This window comes from Ailuropoda melanoleuca, chromosome 9, assembly GCF_002007445.2.
Source record: "Ailuropoda melanoleuca isolate Jingjing chromosome 9, ASM200744v2, whole genome shotgun sequence".
NCBI classification, from domain to species: Eukaryota; Metazoa; Chordata; class Mammalia; order Carnivora; family Ursidae; genus Ailuropoda; species Ailuropoda melanoleuca.
The window spans coordinates 87,746,780-87,766,903 of NC_048226.1; the positions used below are offsets into that span (position 1 = coordinate 87,746,780).

Sequence of the window (20,124 nt, forward strand, 5' to 3'; positions counted from 1 at the left end):
TGGGGGGAGGGGTCTGTTTCTTTCTTTTATAGTCTGTGTGGAATCTGCCAAAGTTTCAGTGGAAAAGAAAAGCCCAGCCTCAGGTGTCTGACCTCTTTATCCTGAAAACAATCCCAAAGCTGTTGGATTGGGGCAGTTGTGGGGAGAACCTGTCAATTTGGGGAGTAACATACTAGAGACTCATTTAAGACCCTCCCCGGTGCAGGACTCGTTGACTGTCTGCCTAATGTCCGGGTGATCCAACCCTTCATAGGTGTCTTCTCCCCTGACATTCCTTCTTCCTGCTATTCTGGGAAGAGAATCCTCAACTTTTCTATTATATACAGTCTACACTTGGTGAATAACGTCTGTTGTTAGCAGCGGCAGGAATCCCTCAAGAGTTTGGATGGGGCTAGCCAGGGAAATTGTGGGGCTAGCGCTGTGGCATGGAGCCAACCACTGCGAGGAGAAGACAGTCCCTTGGGGGAGCTTGTACAAGTGTGGCTTCTGGCCCCCAAGCTTGGAGATTCTAACAGGTAACCTGGAATGGGGCCCAGGAAACTGTATTTTCTTGTACATCCCCGGAGATGATTTTGATGCCGGTGGTCCGTGGAGCGCACGGGCGGAGTGCTGCCCAAGAGGCTGCAAGGTTTAGCCATCAACTGGCATCTTCATGAGTCAGGTATGAATAGGGTGGGGTGTGTCTAGAAAAGAGAAGTCTGAAGTCACGTTCTACAATTTGTGTGCTTTATACTCGAGGTTGTTTCTAATCACTTCTAAGTTTGCTACCAGTGGAGTGCACCGAAGTCCTGCATTTCATGGTCCCCATCTCCAGGGACGTGGCCTTTCCTTCCCCTGTGCCCTCTTTACTCTGGTTGTTTTGTTTTTATCTTTACTGTAACCTAATCTGTTGGTTTGTGAGTATCCACCATGGACTGTAAGCTTTTTAGGGGCAGGAACTGGACCAATTTACCTCTGATCGCCACACCTAGCAAGACCCCCAGCCTGGGTTAGGTGCTAACTAAATTTTAAAGAATGGCATGGCTTTATTATTAATAATAATAATTTTAATAGTGGTTTATTGCCATTAATACTTAATATTAACGAAGATTAATTGCATCTTCTGACTGAACTCTGGTATTTTCCTGATTTTATGGGCTGCAAGCACAGAAGGAATTTGGAGCTTCTAAGTCAGGCCATGAGAGGATCTCTCCATCCACTTAAGAAACTCATCTTTGAAGCCCTGAGGACAGTCGTCCATGTGTGTCCAGTGTGGGTCAGGAGTGACACTAGGTATGTTTAGGCCTCTGGACATCATAGTAGGGGTCCTACTAATTTGAATGCAAAAAGAGGATGGATTAAAAAAATCAATTGCTGACATTGTTCAAAAAATTGTTTTAAAACCCCCACAAAAAAAACAAAACAAGAAGTTTGGCAGATAAAGCACATTTTTTAACTTCCACGGCTGCTTTTTCAGTTCTTCCTCTGCTGGGGATCTGTCTTTCCATTTCTTGTGCTATTTGGGACGGTGCCCTCGACTCCTCACCACAGGAGCATGGACAATGGACAATGCCTTCATTCCAGGGCTTGCAGAAAGGAAAAGGGAGCCTGCCAGACACAGCGCCATGCCCATCTTTCTGCTATTTCCTGCCTATGGGCAACACTTGGAGAGAAGGTTATGGTGTTTGCTTGGCACAGGAAAGATCTGGTCTCCCTTCCCACTCTTGCTAAAGAGACCTCATTCATTCTAAATGTTGAAGGGAACCAAATGGAAAAGAACACCCTCAAGCCATCAGCATGTGCAAAAACTTGTTCGTGGATTGGAAACCTGGCTGAACCACATCGTGCTCCTTGAGACTAGACAATGGTCCCAGGCTGTTGACAGAGCTCTTGTGGACCCACCATCTTAATGGGACTGTCATGGATGCCATAGTGCATCCCCCAGATGCCCTCTTCACGACCGAGGCACTCATTCCAATGGTTGCCTGCTGGCTGCTCACAGCTGAGTCCCTCCCCAGGAATGCCCCCCCCCCAAGGAGCTGATTACCCAGGGTTGTAAATGCTCCCAGGGTACAGCTGGTGTCCACTGGTTGCTTGCTAAGGGGTGCAAAGAACTGGCCTCCTGGCCTCCCGGCTCCAGGGCTCTGTGGGGGACCAGCAGGTCTCCCACTGCAGCTGCATCACGCTTGCTCTCTCCCTTACCCAGCACTGCTTCGAGGTGTGGTTCCCAAACTACTCGCTAAAATCTTCCCACACGCCAACCTCTGACTCCAAGTGTGATTGCAGGAAGCCTGACCTAAGGCAGGGACTCGCCCCAGTCTACTTTACCAAGAGTTAAGTAGGCTTTCTGCAGATCTCCTGACGTTTCTGCTTCAATGGCCTCTTCGATGTCTTTGTCGATGAGCTGGAGAGACAACCGAAGGCCAGTCATTATTCCAGGCTTTGCTTTTGGCTTTGGTACTCTTGGGATCACTTCTCTACAAAAGACATTGAACTCTTCCAGATTTGGTCATGTGGCTTGAAGGAACCTATCCGGCCCCGTGCCTTACATGGCTGGGGATGATGGCCCCCATTTGAATGGAGGCTCTCAGGGATGATGACTTTTGACCTCTAGGGGGTCAGATTTGACCCCAGTGAGGACCACTCCCTTGGCCTATATGCTCATCTGTAAAATTGGGAGTGGGAGAACAATGACTCTATACTGTAACAATAATTCTTTACATCTATAAAATAGTTTAGTTTCCAATGTGTTCTTAAAAGTCTTTTTGCTTCCAATTTTCCAGGAGGCTGTGGTGGTAATCATCTTACCCGTACCGTTCTCATCTCCTGTGTCCTGGGACTGGGGACTCAGCCACCCACAGTTTGGGTGAAACAAGAAGTAGAGGCTGGGGAGTTCATGATAAGGACTTGCTCTAATGTTTCTGATAGAGTGGGGCTGCAGGGCTGGGAGCCAGGGGCTGACTATGTCAAAATGCCACTTGCCTTCACTCCGGGGTGATTGCAACTGATCCTATATTCACCACCGGCTCACATATCACTCTGCACAGCATTCCACGTTAGGTTTCTTTCCAAATATTTACAGAAGCTGAAGTTCAGAGTAGAGGGTGACTATGTTTCATGCAAGGACCACCTGGGCCAAACTCAGGGCAGGCACATAAAGAAAGGAGGGCTCTTTGTTGGGTTTGGGGAAATTCAGTTAAGCATTAAGAATACTGAAACTTCTTTCTTAGAAATTGTTTTTTGAGGGTATGACAGAATTGTGGTTCCATAAATAATTGGGGCCTTTGGGGACACACCAGTGGAGTGTATGTAGCTTATTCCGAAAACACAAGTGGATAAAATATTCTTTGCAATGCAAGCACAGTAGATGTGGGGGAGGGGAGGAGGGTCGAGATTTAATGCGGCTCTGTTGCTTGATCTCCTTGTCACGGTTTGACATCTAGAGGTCTGGTGTGGGTAATGGACCTAGACGATGGGGATTGGCTGGGGGCTTTTAGTCCTGTCCCTTCCTTAGCTGTTCCCAGCCTCTCTTGGGTTTGATGTGGGAGCTGGTAATTTCCAAAGGGACTGGTCTCACTTTCCCACGAACAGGGTTCTTGTTCTGTAGACTGAGATTGCGTTTCAAGAGGACATCTTGTTCACACAGGTCTGCATTTACTAAAAAAATAATCCTCACATTAAACCGCTTTCTGTTTCTATTGTTAACCCTGGGCCAGAATAGTGCACTAAATTTTCTGTAGGATCTCAGTCTGTACAACAGATCAAAGCAGGGAAGCAGCTGTTCTGGGGAGGTGGGAGAGGGCTTCCGTACCCCAGCCCTAGGCTGTTTTGCCAGGTTTCTGCTTTCTCCCAGTCTTTTTGTCACACAACTCCAGGGGGCACTGTGAACAGTGCCCCCTCTTCTCTACCTCTCTCCTGCCCACAGCCCCCTCCTGGGAGCTACCAAGGCACCTCCAGGGGCTCCACAGAACACAAATGGAAAACAATGGACTGGCCCAAGCTATTGTGATCTCCTTTGCAAATGGCAGGCTTTTTACTGCAGTTACTGGGATACTTAATTCTTAGGGGGATCTTTAGACAGATCAGGTTTTCTGATCTTAGTACAAAACACATCGCAGGGGTGGATTCGAGACAAGCCTCAAAGGCCTCTAGTTACCAGTAGCTCTGCCTGTGGGGAGATTATTAGAAGAATAGGGGAGACATTTCTTTCCTTTAAAACTGATTCACCCAAAGAGACAGCATTCCCACAACAGAACCCTATGCCCTCTGGCTTGGGCCTCAGTGGTTACAGGGCTAAAGGCTCTGGAACAAGCTTTGAAACACATAAAGGTGAGGGGAGAAGTGGTGACAGGCGTGGTGGGGACACAGTGCGCCTGGGCTGTTGGGAATGTGTACCTACAATTTATATTGAGCCCTGTGTAGAGACTTACTTCAGCTTTCTTTTTTTTTTTTTTTGAAGATTTTATTTGTTTATTTGAGAGAGAGCATGAGAGAGCATAAGCGGGGGGAGGAGCAGAGGAAGAGGGAGAAGCAGACTCCCCACCGAGCAGGGAGCCCGATGATGCGGGATTCGGGATTCGATCCCAGAACCTGGGATCATGACCTGGGCCAAAGGCGGATGCTCAACCGACTGAGCCACCCAGACGCCCATTACTTCAGCTTTATAACTATACAAGCCTTTCATGTTTGGTCAGCTTTGGGACTGTGATGTTCTCGTGCGTTGTAGCAGAGCTGGGAAAGTTCAATTGCTTGGCAGGATTTCCGAGCATGTCAGTAGTTAAGGCTCAGGCTTGGAGGGCAAATAAAGGGCAAAACCCTTTGCCAAGTAAAACCCTATGCCAAAATAAAAATGCAACTCTATGCCAGGACAACCTATGCCACATACTATAATCCTGTGATCTCATGCTAGCAATTTATTGCTTTTAGCCTGAGACCCATGTGAAAACTTATGAACCAGGGTCTTAAGATCAGGGTTAACTCACAAAAATCAATGATAAAGATCAAGACGAATGATGTTCTGGGAAAGCTTTTGGAATGATGAATAGGTAGAATTTTAGAGCTAGTTTCATGTAAAGAATCATTATATCAATAAATTATCTTATTGTCCATTTGAGCTTTATTGGACACTGTTGGTTCACATTCGGAGACAATTAACAGTCGCCTATGTTTACTGAGCACCTACTGCATGCCAGGTACTAAGCACTTTACTTCTATTACCTCATTAATTAATTACTAAGCCTATGAAGTAGGTACCGTTATTATCCCTGTTTTATAGTTGGGGAAACTGAGGCACAGAATCCTTAATAACTGGCCCAAGGTCATATGGCTAGTAGTCTAGAGCAGACCTTTTAAATTTTAACATGCACCAGAATCACCTAGAAGACTTGTTGAAACATACCTTGTAGGACTCAAACTCCAGAGAATCTGATTTAGGTCAAAGGTGGGGCTGAGAATTCTCTCTCTCTCTTTTAAGTAAGAGAATTCTCATTTTTAACATGTTGTCAAGTGATACCGATGCTGCTGTTTGGGGATTAATTTTGAGATCAATCGGCCTGAAGAGTATCCTTGCAGGTGATCAGTAGTTCACACACACACACACACACACACACACACACATTCACATGCTCACATGTGTGTGTGTTTCCATAGTCATCACGAACGGCAGCCATCCCCAGAAACTCCATCCATGGCCCCAGCCATGTGGGAAGAGGGTGTAGGTCATGGAGAAGGCTTCCAGCTCACAGTCTACACAGTTCCAGGAGCAGAGGCCAAGGGAGTGCAGGGTCAGCTGGCTTTGATCATGACTCTGGGCACGATTTGAAAGCAGAGGGCCCTCAAGGCTTATATACAGTAATGATAAAATTCCTAAGCTTTATTGTCTTTTCATCTGCTGGCAACACATAGGAAACACTATTTCGAGTGAGGAGAAGCCAGCTCCGGCCGAGGTAGAGGCTCGGGCTGGGGAATCTTGCCGTTCTCATCCACTCTCTGCTACCGGCTTGCTGTGTGGTCCTGGTAAGTTACAGATGGTGCCTTACTCATAACATGTTCCTTGTCCAGTTGTAGGTAACAATGGCTGCTCAGCCTACATTATCGTTCCCGTATTGTTGTGCCATTGAAATGAGATACAGGGCACAGAAGTGCTTTGAATAGTTAAAAGCACTCTGCAAATATAAAATGGGAGACAAAAAAAAAAATCCGATACTCCACAAAAGGCTTCTTGCAATTAAAGACTGATTTTCAGGGCAAGACTTGCCACGAAATGCCTTGAAATAACAAACTCATCTTCTTGGCTTAAAGTTATCATTAGATAAAACATAATTGTACAAAAGTAATTTATACGCGTCTTTTCAGGAGTGTATCTCTGAGGTATGTGTCTGTCGTGGGAGTGGTAGGCGCCTTGTTAGCCTAGCTCTAAATTGGAATAATAATGAGAGTATTTGTGTGCTGTCCACCTGCCAGGTACTATTCTGAGCCTTTTACATGTATCTTATTTAATTCCTGAAACAACCGTAGGAGGCTGTGATGATAAGGATTATGGTCCTTGTTTTACAAATGAGGACAGAGAGGTTAGGTCACCTCCCAGTGATAGGACCCGGACTTGAACTGGAAGCTGACTCTAGGGCTTTGATCCTCAACTTGGCTCTCCTCTGCCTTCCTAGTCTCTGTTGTAAAGCAGGGTTTCCTGATCTTGGCACAAGTGACAGCCTCAAATGTTTCCAGACTTTATCGAATACTCCTTGAGTTGGCGGAGAAGCAAAATCACTTCTGATTAAGCACGAATGTTGTCAAAGACCCCCATAGTTCCTGATGCCTGCTCTTGACTTCTTTTGGAAATAAGCAGCTTTAGTGTGAACTCCGTTACCCTAGTACTTGTTTACTTACGATTTGGTAGGCTTGGAAGGTGGCTCTTAACTGCTTGTGGCTCCTCTTGGCCAGGACTTCATTGAAGGCGAGCTCGTCAGTGCCCCAGCGGCCTTCCCCTGCCTTGTGGGCCAAATGCAAACATTTTGAAGAAAGCCTTTTGCAGAAAGATGGACTATCCTGTTCTGTGACCAGACCTCACTTGCAGGAAATTATAAAATATGCACTGACTAGAAGTCAAATCGATCGACTAAGCGCTTGAAGCCGCTGCCCGTGAGTAACGTTCACATATTTACTTATATTATTTATGCCCTCCCTTGTTCCAAAATGGATCTGGAGTGGTCAACTCTGGAGTGCAAGAGTAGGAACAATTCTTATAGGTTCACGAAGACCGTGTCAATGAGAAAATAGTCTAAAGATCATAGTTATTTCTCAAGTAACTCCCATTTTCATGAAATAAAGAAACTTTTGTTGCAAATAGCGCTAAGAAATTTGAAAAGAGAAAAAGAATTTGCTGAGACTGGCACGTGTGCGCACTTACTTCATACAGATCTTTGGCGTCCTGACCAGCTAGATCTTCGTCCACGTCATCTCCTTCATCACGATTAGCCTAGAAAAATTGACACATTGTTATTAACTTGAGCTCCTGCTTGACCACAGAAAACAAAAAGAGAAAGTCCTGGAAAGCTGGGGGGGGGATCTCAGGAGGAGCCTGGCAAAGCCGCAGTGCTGCTCTTTGCTGCCATCTTTAGGGCACAACTGATAAACAGAGTAGCTTCTGTGACAGCGCTTGTGTCTTCTTTTTGTAAAGCCAGGGTCACTCACAAACCCCAGGGACCTTGAAGCAGGCTGAAATCAGCCTCATGATGTCCCCTAGAGTGACTCCGTTGGAAAACTAATAGTCTTCCTTTCAAAATATCACATTTCACCTCTCGGAGGTTCCCGGTATCGAAGAACCCCGAGACTTGGTCCTGGAAGGTCCTGGAAGTCTAACCTAAGCCCTTGGTGGCAGGCGGAATTCTAGGATAACCCCGAGCAGCCCAGCCCTTTTATGATCCCCTTCCCTTGAGTGGGGGTGAGACCTGCGAATATAAGCTGTCACCCCCATGATTGTGTTATGTTAATATACAAAGGAGGTTTTTACAGATGTAATTAAGGTCTATAGCTGAGTTGATCAAAAGAGATGTTCCCCCTTGGTGGGCCTGATCTTACCTGTAGCAGGGACACCAGGATTTTTTTTAGGTTTACACTTGTATCACCTTTGACATCTGATTCAAGGCTCCTGTCAAATACTTTGGAAGAAGAAAAAGGGAGGGGAGAAAGCAAATGATTTATTTTCCCAGAGGTATTTTGAAAGGAACATTCTTTTTCAAAATTTATTTTATTTTTTTAAAGTTTTTATTTATTTATTTGAGAGAGACCGAGCACAAGCAGGGGTAGCAGCAGGCAGAGGGAGAAGCAGGCTCCCCACTGAGCAGGGAGCCCAACATGCGGCCTGATCCCAGGACCCTGGGATCATGACCTGAGCTGAAAGCAGACGCTTCACCGACTGAGCCACCCAAGTGCCCCAAAAGGAACATTCTTTACCCAAAGTCAGCACAAAAAATCACTTACACCTTTGGTAGGCTTCCTTAATGGCGATGATCTCCTATGAAGGGTAATGAAAGAAAAATCATTACTCCAAGGTGGGGTTGGTCAGTAGGAGCCCCAGAGAGGGAAGCGACCAGAGCCTGTCTCTGGACACAGGATGCCTCTTTAACTCCCTCCAGAGGGGACCACCCTCTGGCTCGGGGCCTGGAGGTATGAAAAAACCCCTCCGTGCATACATTCCGTGCCACACAAGCAGCACGGGCAGACATTCTCCTTAGTTAAAAGCAAAACTACAAGTGGCAAGCTGACATCTGGCCACCGCCTCACCCCGTCCCACGTGCCCCTCCCCACTCGGGTCGCCCGTGCCACGAGTCCAGTGAGCATCTGCCCAGGTATTTGTCTTTGCCCTTGTACACAGATAGACGTGCTACTGAAAATACATAGAATTGTTCCGGGAACGTGTTAGCAAAGTGCAATACAGTATGTGTTGGTCGTTGACTGATTTTTTCACTCAGTAAGACATCTCGGAGACCCGGCTCTGTGTAACCTCGTCACCTAGTGTTTTGTAAGTGGGTACAAAATGTTCCAGCCCACAGTCAGTCGTCGTTTATTCCCCCAGCCTCCCGACGGATGGATGGACATTTAGGTTGTTTCCAATTTTTCTCTTCTTGAAACAGGCTTCATCCAGTAAATAGTATGCTGTGTGCGGGAGTGCAGGCTTCTCTCCAGAGTGCATACTGGGAAGACGTGCTTTGTATTTCCATGACGTGAGCTGAGGGGCACCCTCCGGAGCTGCCTCAGTTTACATTTAAACCAGCAGCGTCTGAAAGCAGGCATTTCCCCAGAGCTTCACCAGCAAGCTGTTTAAGAGAGTCAGCAGGCAGGCCGGGGGGAAGGCGGTGGGGACAGGGGAAGGTGAGGAGCCTGGGACGTGGGGGCTGGTGGGGGCTGACCTCTTGTGGCCATGCAGTTCCTCTGTTCTCCTCCTTCCAACCCACCACCAGGATCTCCCTGGACCTGAGGCCTGTTCTCTCCCCACTTTTCTTCTTTTTACTGTCAGATCAATTTGATTTTTGGGGAGGAAAAAAGAGCTTGTTTGCTATTTGAGAGCAGGGCCTGAGGAAATTAGACCGAGGGGGAACCACATGTGGTCAAATAAGAGAAAAGTAATGACCGGAACCTTCTTGCCCCCATATTGGATGCCTCCCGGTTGGGACTGGAAGGTGGGGGATGTTGCATTGGGAACGCTGGATAACTACTGGACCAAACTGAGAGCATCCTCCTTTGCTGACCATTCCTCTATGGCCCGATCCTGAATGGAAACTCCTTGAAATGGAGGGTTTTTATTCTCTTGTGGAAAGAAGAGAAGTCCAGGGTTGCTTAGGAAGGGATTTGGAGGTTTAGGCTGTAGCTTGGAGCATCGTGATGCTTCAAGAAATATGCCAGGCAGCACGGGCTGAGCAGAAGGAATCAACCCAGTGTCGTCCGCACTCAAGGCTTTGAAAATAGCATTTTAGCATCAGAGCTCCGTCGAAGCTTTTCCTTGCTGTCTGCTCCAAACACTGCTTCTGTTTCCTGTCTGGAGGCTTCAAGAATGTTAGGACTTTCTGGCATTTTCCTTGCTGGACTTCCCCATCCTACATGGTTGTGGAAGAGGGAAGGGGTCTCTGAATAATGATTTGTGGACCCACTCTACTCTTGATGAATTCCTTGGGGCTCATGGCTTCTGGAACCAAAGATGAATGGGCTTCTACTAAAGCCTTAACGAAGGCTCTTTTCAGCTCCGGAAATGGCAGTGTGTGCCCAAGGGACAAAGGGAGAGGTCTGCTGAAAGAAGCAGAGGGAAACCTCCAAGAAGGTGCCGGCAGCCAGGGGGGGTGTCACTGGGATCCTCTGCACCACCAGCCTCCATGCCTCTTTGCAGTCCTTTTTGTACTCCATGTTAGATGACAGCCGCGGACACGGCAGCTGCACAAACACATATAGACCGGCATTGCATTATTCTTGCCAGAAGACACATAAAGTCAGTCTGGGAGGAGGAAAGCGGAATCTTGCCTCTTGCATATAAAACTATGCATTCCTTTAAGAAAAACAAAAGCTGTGTTGACACAGCTGTTCTGGAAGGATCTATTCTGTCAAGCCAAGGGCAGCAGCACCAAGATTGACAGCCAAAAGATTGGGAGAGGGATCTCTCCTTCACGGGCCAAGCAGACACATTTCTGTCCAGACACTCGCTCACCCCCTTGAGTGGAATGTACGGAGTAGTTTTCCTTCTGGCTGCTGCAACCGTCTCTGACGGGCATACAGATGCTCCCTCAGGGACTGGGGCTGAGGGCTTGGCTGGAACTTACCTTATTGGTTCTTGTGCACAGGACCTCGATGAGCACTGCCTCATCTGTGCCCAGACCTTTCATGGCCTTTTGCAGCTGCCGGGCATCGTACTCGCTGGGGCGGTCCAGAAGGGCCAAGGCTGTCTTCTCAAAGTTCCCGCTCAGTTCGCTCTTGAACACCTCCTCCAGGTCCTGTAGGAAGATAGCAAGAACCCTGACTGGGGAATGGCCCAAAGCAGAGGGACAAGTGTTGCTTTCCCCACTGCATGGCCTCGGGGTCAACAGGAAAGCTGCCATGGACACATGGGGAGGGGGGAGGGGACAGAGCTCTATGGCATGAAGGACTTGCTCTGGAGGACACTGGTGGTAGTCACCGTCCTAGACAGGGACCTCCTATCCATCTTGTCCCCGGACTGGCAGAGCGGCAGCGAAGACCCCCTGCTCAGGGCTGGAAACCCCAAATATGAATCACAATAACAACCAGCATTTGCTGGACATTTTAGGGTTCTGAGAGCCTTCTCGCTGATCTTTGGAACAGCCCTGGCAGGAGAAGGATCGGCATTATTCCCATTTACTAACTTAAAAAAAAACAACAACGAAGGACTCGCCCCCAAACACCTGCTTGACTAGAAAGGACTGAAATATGGGCTTGTTGTCTCTAGGGAAATCCCATCATTTTTCATCCAAATGGGAATGGGTTTGAGAGTGAAAGGGACAATAATAAAGTAGCCATCATTGCAGGGGCACAACGGGAATAAACAGGGACCATCTTGGGCACACCAGCTGTACACTCAGTGAGGTTAACTTGTTAAATCTGGCAAGGGAGACACGTGGGAAAGCTCTCAGGTAGGGAGAAGAAATGAAGTACGTGAAATGGCCACTGACACCTGTTTGTAGCAAGTGTCCATCATCATGGATATTTTCTGGCAAGTGCCTCTTTTTATAGGTAAACTGCCTGCATCTACCTGTGCCCCTCTGACATGATGGGTTAATGATGAAAGGGACAAGAATTGGCGTTCAGTCTACGTAGAGTCGCCAATGCCCCCAACTTCAGAGAACGACCTCAAAGCAGGACCTTCATGTTCACATGGCCCCTTGTGGGTCAGACCGGGGGCCCCCTAGAGCAGCTAACATCTTAGGAACCCAAATCACAGCACGGAGTGGGGCCGGCCCCTCGGCAACATGACATGATGGCCAACGACACGGTCACAGCAGCCATGTGACCTTGGAAATGTACTTTCACCAACTGTCCGTTTCCTGCTTTGGAAAATGGGGAGCTAGTAAGACTCCTCTCTTAGGGTTTTTGGGAGAAATAGCCGAGACAATCCGTGTCAAGCCGGAGCACAGTGCCTGGCACACTGTAAGTGTTCGGTGAGTATTATTATTATTCCAGGCTGAAGGGAACTTTTGAAGAATGGGCTAATCAACTGTTTCTCACATGAACCTCTGAGTTCTGAGCCTGGGAGAAAGACCTTGAAGATTTTGCCTGGGGGGGGGGCTCTGCAGTCTCATGAGGGGACCTCCCTCTTAAGGCAGCTGCTCCATCTAATGCTGCATCCAAAAAAACATAAAATAAAAGAAAATAAAACAAAACAAAATAAAAATAAATAAATAAAAAAAATAAAATAAAAATACTGCAGCATCCAGTGAAGGCAGGCCTGCGGTCAGTAGCCCCAGTGTGGATCCACCCAAAGACTGGACCTGTCTTTTCAGGTCAGGTGGGCATTGCAGAGAACTGCAGGGAAGAGAAATCCCAGCTGCCTACCCTTCCAAGCCACAAGCATGAAAACAAATCCCTGTGTGTTTACATTCTGTTTGGACACAGAAGCCGACTCAGGATATCTCAGCTCTAATCCTGGTTTTCCTGCTCACTAGCTGTGTCACCTTGGGATGCGTGTTCTCTTTGGAGCTCAGTTGACATGGGGACCTACATTGGTCCCTTGCCAATGTCTTCGAGCTTCAGATGCTGTGATTCCAGACCACCTCCTTGGCAGTCTGGGCTGTCTGAAACATCTGCAAACTGGTGCGTAAGCAAACGATGGGCACGTGTTGCTGTTGCAAAGTTTGGTGCTGGAGATGCCCACTTGACCTTTAGCTGAGCCCCTAAGTCCTCGCCTCGAGCTCATTTACTCTGCTTTCCCCTGAAGCTTAAGAAGCCCGATCTGACTTTCCTCGTGGGTAGGGTGGGGGTAGACACGGCACTTGAGGGGCTGCTACAATGAGGCATGCCGACAAGGATCCACGTTCAATGTCATTCAACTCGGTTCCATGCAGCTGAACTGAAGACTCCCTTACTTTCATCAATGTCATCAAGGAATGACATTGACAAGCCCGACTGTGAGGAGAGACGCAGAAAAAGTATCAAAGCACAGCCATCTGGGCCATGTAGTGTGGAAAGAAATAGCTCCTCTCATGGCAATGGGCTCTTCAGAAGTGGATGCTGGACCTGGAGTCAAAAGACTGGGATTGGAGTGTCGGTTCTTAATTTCTTACTAAATGTGTGATTGTGCATGAGTCATGCACACAGGGAAGCTGCAGGTTTCCTCTCTGTCAAATGGAAACAGACAAACCTAGGATCACTTCCCTGTACCGACAGGTGCTGTCATTAGCCTGCTTGATTCTCTCAGCAACCAGGGAAGGGAGGTAAATTACCATTTTCATTCTGGATGTGAGGACACCAAGGCCTAAGGAGATTGTTGCCTGCCCAGTGTCAAATAAGCAAGAAAACCTATCTGTCTCTTTATACAGAGAGGGATTGAAACTGTAAAGGTTTTATAAATATGGATTCAAATACAGCATAGTGATTAATATTCATTTAGCATGCTAATAATTCTAATGACATTAAGAAAAGATTAAATTGTGTTCATCCTATGTTAGTAAAGAAAATAGCCTAATGCATTCTTAAAGATTTCTACACGTTAACACCATCAGCAGCAACAAAAAGAAGGAAAGAAAAGACACACAAAGAAAGAAAACGTGTGTTCATGCTTAATGAAATGGAGGTTTGTGTTTTGTTTTTGTTTTTTAGTTTTCTGTCACAATCACTTATGAAGAATGTATCATTCTTGAAGGCCAGTGAAGAGATGAAGGATTCTTGTATGAAAACCCACCTGTGAAAACTGGTTCTCAAGTCACCGGCCTCTCTGTATGTTAACATGTAGAATTGGTCCAAATGAGTGGAAAAATGACAGAGGGATTAATAGACAAAGGAAGTCAATTTTCAGAAGGAGTTAAGAAATATTGATTTTGTAGGCTATTAAGTTAACAAGGCAATTTCAGTTTCTCTGTAATCAATTAAAATTGTGAAGCGTAGTCTCATCTTGTTTTCTCTGGAGCTACTCAGGAAAGCTTTAAAGATACAGGCCAAGCCCGTGTGCGGGCTTGCGAGGACCCGTGGAATCACCTTGCCGTACGTAGCCTTGTACTTCTGCTTGATTCGTTGCCTCTCATCCGATGTCCGGCTTGATAACAACTCAATGATGGCTGCTTCATCAGTTCCTAAAGTGCAGGAGAAAGACACAAGGCCAAGAGTGAACAAGAAAGAAGATGGAGGTTGACTTTAGTCAATTCTCGGGAAGCTAGGGCTGTGGTCAGAGGCTTTGGTGGAACCTAGATGGACCCTTTAGCTTTAAAGTCTTGTGGAGAAGGGTCTTCTCACTCACTTGACAAATATCCACGGAGGCCTCACATTGCATGAAGCACGGTGCTGGGCGTTGTAGCAGAAAGAGGAAAGAGTAGGGCCTTAATTTCACTCCTAGGTATATATTCGAGAGAAAAGAAAACAAATGTCCACACAAAACTTGCACCCAAATGTTCATTGCTGCATCATTCATGATGGCAAAAAGGTGGAAACGTCCTGAATGCCCATCGATGGGCAAATGGATGAACAAATGTGCTATACCCAGACAACAGAGTATTACTTGGCCAGAAAAAGGAATGAAGTACTGATGCATGCACAATATGAATGAACCTTGAAACATCATGCTAAGTAAAAGCCAGTGACTGAAGACCACATATTATATTATTCCATTCTTATGAAAGTGCAGAATAGGGAAATCTATAGAGACAGAAAGTAGTGTGTGGGGATGGGGTGGGTGAGGGGGTAAGAGCTAAAGAGTAGGAGGTTTCTTTTTGGGGTGATGAAAATGTTCGAAATCGCAGTGAGGCTTTCACATACCCGTGAATATATTAAAAACCATTGAATTGTACACTTTGGGTGACTTGTATGGTATGTGAATTTACACCTCAATAAAACTGAACCATCTGAAAAAAAAAACCAGTATGGTCTGTTCCTTGGCCTCCAGGTACTTAAAACTGAGTGGAAGAGATTAAAAGATAGACCCAAATTGCTACAATATCAAGCCCACCCATAACCTTGTCAATCTCAAGAGAGAAGTCCTAATGGGACCCATGATGGGTAGTTGCCTCTTTAAACTCCTATTACATCTTTAAATTACACTCTTTCTAAGAAGTTTTTTCCCCTGATGCTCAAAGTAATACATACACATTGTAGGCAATTTGATCAGTACCCAAAACTATAATGGATAAGGAAGAAGAGGATATTCTTTTTAGAATATCCTTTAGAATATCCATGGAGACAGGATTGGAAAGATGATCCAGGTATTGAAGGCATGGGAATGAGAAAGGCTATTTAAACAGCAAACCCTAAATTAGATTCTTCAGCCTGGATTCAAATAATGCCTCTACCCTTATTGACTGTATGATATGTATATATATACACACACATCATTGATCCTTGAATAATACAGGGGTTAGGGGTACCAATTCCCCTTGCAGTAGAAAATTCATGTATAACTTGTGAGTCTTCAAAAACGTAAGACTTAAGTAATAATCTACTATTGACCAGAAGCCCTACTGATAACATAGTCAATTAACACATTTTTATATGTTTTGTGTACCACATTTTGTATTCTTAGAATAAACTAGAGAAAAGTAAATGTAAACTGAGAAAATCATAAAGAAGAGAAAATACATTTACAGTACTGTAAAAAATCTGCATGTAAGTGGACCCATTCAGTTCCAACCTGTGTTGTTCAAGGTTCAACCATATATAAAGATCTCACTAAGTCATTAAGCATGTGATTTTGCGGATGTTTTTGTAAAGGAAAGGGGCTGAATGAGTTGATTAAAACAAAAATGTTATCTCCTTCTGTTTTTGCTGGCAGAGGCTGGAGGTGTTTCCACCCATGTCTCGACCCAGCACCAGTCCTCACGGCAGGGTTTGGGGTGACAGGGATAGGACAGCTGTGTGCCGGTCCTGACACGGCCACTAGCTTTGTGTCCTCAGACTGTCCCCGACGTCTCAGGGATTAGTTCCACCTGGACCATGCTGGAAAGGCCTAGCTGTTTGATTCCAACTGGAGAAACAGAAAATTCGAGGATGAGCTCACCTACGAGAAGAGCAGTGATTAATCACCGCCTAGTTACGGCTCAGTGCGAGCGCTGTTATTTATGTTGTTTCTCCGCTTCTCCGCGATTTTTCCCTGCGGCCCCACCTTCGTCATGGGTATCCAATTACTTCCTCTGTGACTTTTTTTTGTTTTAAACTTCTGAGTGCCAAAAATCTCACTTCAGAAGGGATTTCTTTTTCTCACCAAACTCTCCTGAATTGGCCCCCTTCTTTCTGGGAGGGCCTCTGCCTCTCAGGCCTGGGTCCCTGCCCGTGTCATCCTTGGAAGGAGACTTCCTGCCTCCCAGGCGGCCCATTCACCAGCTTGGGCCAGCCAGGAATCTGGGGCTCGTCCCTGGCTCCCTCTTTCCCCTCGCCCCACATCCAATTTGTTACCACTGGGACCTCACTATTCCACTTCCTTGGTGTCTCTCAGATCCACTCCTTTCTCTTCACCCTCACCTCGGTCACGTTCCTCAGCAGAACCACAGACCCCAGATGGGGTTCCGGCCTTATACACACCTTTTCCCACCAGCATTCATCGTCCCCAGAACGTGTTTGTGGATGAGCAGCTCACCTGCTCATTCTTCTGTGTCAAAGCTTGTAGCATTGGGCCCTTCAAACCCAGAGTTGAGTCTCAATACTTCAGTGGGGCCTATGAGGCCTTTTGGAGTTGCTCCTCCTTGCCTTTCAAAGTCATGTACCTCCTACCCATCCTCTTCCAGGTTCTCTATAAACCATGGGCAGCACCTAGAAACGAGCAACACTTCCTTTCTCACCTCTGGGTCTTTGCATGGGCTCTTCCCTCTACCTGGAACACCTTTGTCTTGGATCCTCACCTTCGCTCCCACTCCTCCTTTAGGACTCAACTCACTGCACTTTCTTGGAACAGATGAGGCATTCTGCCTTCTGTGTCCCTCACGTGGCCCGTTCTCTGTCCCATCTCTGCCATGCCACACCGTGCATCTCATGGGACAGGGGGGTTTGCTCACTGCTATAGCCACGTAGAAGCCTCTCAATATTCATCAGATGACCTGTTGAGTGCTTGGATATTTAAATGCATGCATATATGGGCGAATGAATGAATGAATGAGTGAGTAAATAGAGACTTTTGCATAGCATTATGAGGGATCTTGTCTCTGCACTGGTGTAAGCTGCGTGTGCCACTTGGGTGGGCTCTGTGTAGCAGGGACCAATTGGAAATCTACTCTGATGCCAGAGTCAACCCATAACTGGATAATTCAGGAAAGTCAACATTTTAAAAATCATGTTTTTTAGTTTCTCCTTCCTGGAATGCTTTAGAAAGTGAGACCAGGGACAAAAGCAGTTCTGGGATGGCTCCGCAACAGCCTGGAGGTTGGGGGAGAGCCTGGAAATGACCAGATTTCCCTCAAGCCTTTTGAATCTGGGGCTCAGGTTTATCCTGGGAGCCTTTCCCACTACCCGACCAAGAAGTGATTTACTGAACAATGACCTCATTTTACATTTCACAATATGTGTGTCATATAAGCAGTCTGTGGTGCTGAACAATTTCCTGTAAACATTTACAATGGTTTGAGGCCCTGGGGCCAGTCCCTAGTGGTTCTGGGAAAGACTTCTTAAAAAACAAGAAGGAACCTTAGCCCTGCCTTGTGCATCGGACACTGCGGAGTAATTATACAGTAGAGGTCAGGCCCAGGGTGATCGCCAGCCTTGGGAGTGCCAGAGGGCCTCCTCGCTTTTGCTCTCCCAGCAATTTTCTGGGAGGAGACTGAGCTGAGTTCCAGCAGGAGGGAGGTCGCTGGGTTTGAAGTGCCCTCTGCTTCACACCCGGGGCCCTTGTGCCACACTAGTGATCTGGACAGCACGCTGGGGGCTGGGGCTCGGCTGCACACGTCAGCCCCAGCAGCCTGGCCGAGCTGGGGGACGGTGGGCTTCCCAGGCCCTCGGGGTCTCCTTTGCAAAGAGGGGTGCAGGGAAGGTGGAGGAAGCCACGAGTGGGGAGAACCTTGCCTGCCAGTGAGGGTCATTGCTTTTCACTTGCCCACAGTATTCGTTTCCTGAGGCTCCTATAACAATGACTCCAAGCTCTGTGGCTTAAAACAGCAATACATGTCCTCACGATTCAGAGGCCAGAAGTCTGAATTCATGATGTCAGCAAGGCCACATTCCCACCAGCCGCTCTGGGGTCAAATCTGTTCCTCACCTCTTCCAACTTCCGGAGGCTGACAGCAATCCTTAGCTCAGCTTCTGGAACATTACTCTACTCTCTGCTTCGGCTCCACACAGCCTTTCCCTGCATGTCTGCTTCTCTCCTGCCTCTCTCTCTCTCTTCTTTTTAAAAAATTTTATTTATTTATTTATTTATTTAAGTAATCTCTGCACCCAATGTGGGACTCGAACTCACAGCCCCCACAATCAAGAGTTGCAGGCTGCACTGACTGGGCCAGCCAGACGCCTCTCTTCTGTCTCTTTTAAAGACACCTGTCAGTGGATTTAGGGCCCACCCAGGTAACCCAGGTTGATCCTTTCTCAAGGTCCTTAACTTACATCTGCAAAGACCCTTTTCCCAATTAAGGTCACATTCACAGGTTCTGGGTGGACATATCTTTGGGGGGGGGATGCCACCTGGTATACCCGCAGCGACGAAGAACAAAGGCCACTCAAGGGTGGGCCACCTTGCTGCTCATACTGATCTAATGGGCCTTGTGGGGTTTGGGATCTGAGCTTATCGTTCAAAAGGAGCAGACTAGCATGTCATGAGGGCCAAAGAAGCTCTGAGCATCGTGAGGCCTCCTGACCCTCAGCGCCTCTCTGTAACGAGGCATTATTAGCCCCATTTTGCAGTTGAGAAGACTAAGGTCATGGGGCCAGTAGGTTCCAGAGCAGGGGCTCAAACCCAGGCCCAAAGTTCATTCCCACGCCTGGCGAGAGGAAAGAGAACTGGGCTTGGGGCCACAAGATCTGAGTTCTAGGCCTGGTCCCCTCCAGTGTGGCTTGAGCAGCACTAAGCTCCGTGGCTCTCAGATGGGTGAGATTTTGCTCGCCAAAGCGCGGTCCTAGGACTTGTAGCATCAGCATCACCTGGGAACTTACTGGAAATGCAGGCTTTTAGAAACTACTTAGAACTACCAGTCTGAATCTGCATATTAACTCTCTGGTGACTCAAAGGCACATTAAAGGTTGAGAAGCCATGAGCTAGATAGAACTAGGGTAATCTCCATGGCAGCTGTTTCCTTCTGGAGCCTCTTTCTGTGTGTTTTTTGAGGGAGAATGACAAGCATCCTTTCCCATTTCAGAAAGGATAACGGGTGTTGAGTCCATGCACACTCAGGTGTAAGGCATTCTGCTCAGAAGGGCCAGCAGAGAGGCCTGGAGTTCCAAGAGGAAGGCCTGACAAGGAGTGTCAGTGTAGGGGGGAGGGTAAAAGGCTGTTCTGGGTTAACCAAGACCCAGACCACACACACCGTGAGGACCCAGGAAAGCAGGGGCACAAAAGAAACAAGGAAATCTGTAAGTTTTATGTGATCTGGAAAAAACAAATATTATTTTAGGATACAGCATTCTTATTTTGAATCGTGTAGGAGGATGAGGGGATGGGGAGTGACACCTTGTTGATGAGTGGAGCCCCTAGATCCACTGTGCCCCATACAGTGGATACATGGGGCTGTGGAGGACATGAAGTGTGGCTGGATCAAGTTGAAATGTTCTGTAAGTATAGAATACAAACCGTCTTTTGAAGACTCAATGTGAAAAAAAATGGTTGTCAAATATCTCGTTAATAATTTTTATATTGTCTGTTGAGATGATATTTTTGATACAGTATTGACTTTACTAATGTATATTGTTAAAATTAATTTCACCTGCTTTTTAAAAATTTGGCTTCTCAAAAACTAAAAATGACCTATACCACTCACCTTTGTGGCTATGGGACAACTTTTGCTGTTGTCCTATGGGGCACCTTTATGGCTG

The 20,124-nt window shown here is 46.9% G+C and overlaps 1 protein-coding gene across 2 annotated transcripts in view; it reads right to left on the reverse strand.

The window, feature by feature from the left end:
- Positions 1-20,124, reverse strand: part of ANXA13 (annexin A13) — a 54,743-nt gene that overhangs the window by 4,532 nt on the left and 30,087 nt on the right. For both annotated transcript variants that reach the window (XM_019804955.2, XM_002924324.4), the window contains 7 exons: positions 14,167-14,261; positions 10,785-10,955; positions 8,458-8,491; positions 8,056-8,135; positions 7,385-7,453; positions 6,865-6,966; positions 2,308-2,383 (listed from right to left, as the gene is read on the reverse strand). In XM_019804955.2, coding sequence (XP_019660514.1) covers positions 2,308-2,383; positions 6,865-6,966; positions 7,385-7,453; positions 8,056-8,135; positions 8,458-8,491; positions 10,785-10,955; positions 14,167-14,261 — 627 coding nt within the window. The remainder of the gene's footprint in view (positions 1-2,307; positions 2,384-6,864; positions 6,967-7,384; positions 7,454-8,055; positions 8,136-8,457; positions 8,492-10,784; positions 10,956-14,166; positions 14,262-20,124) is intronic.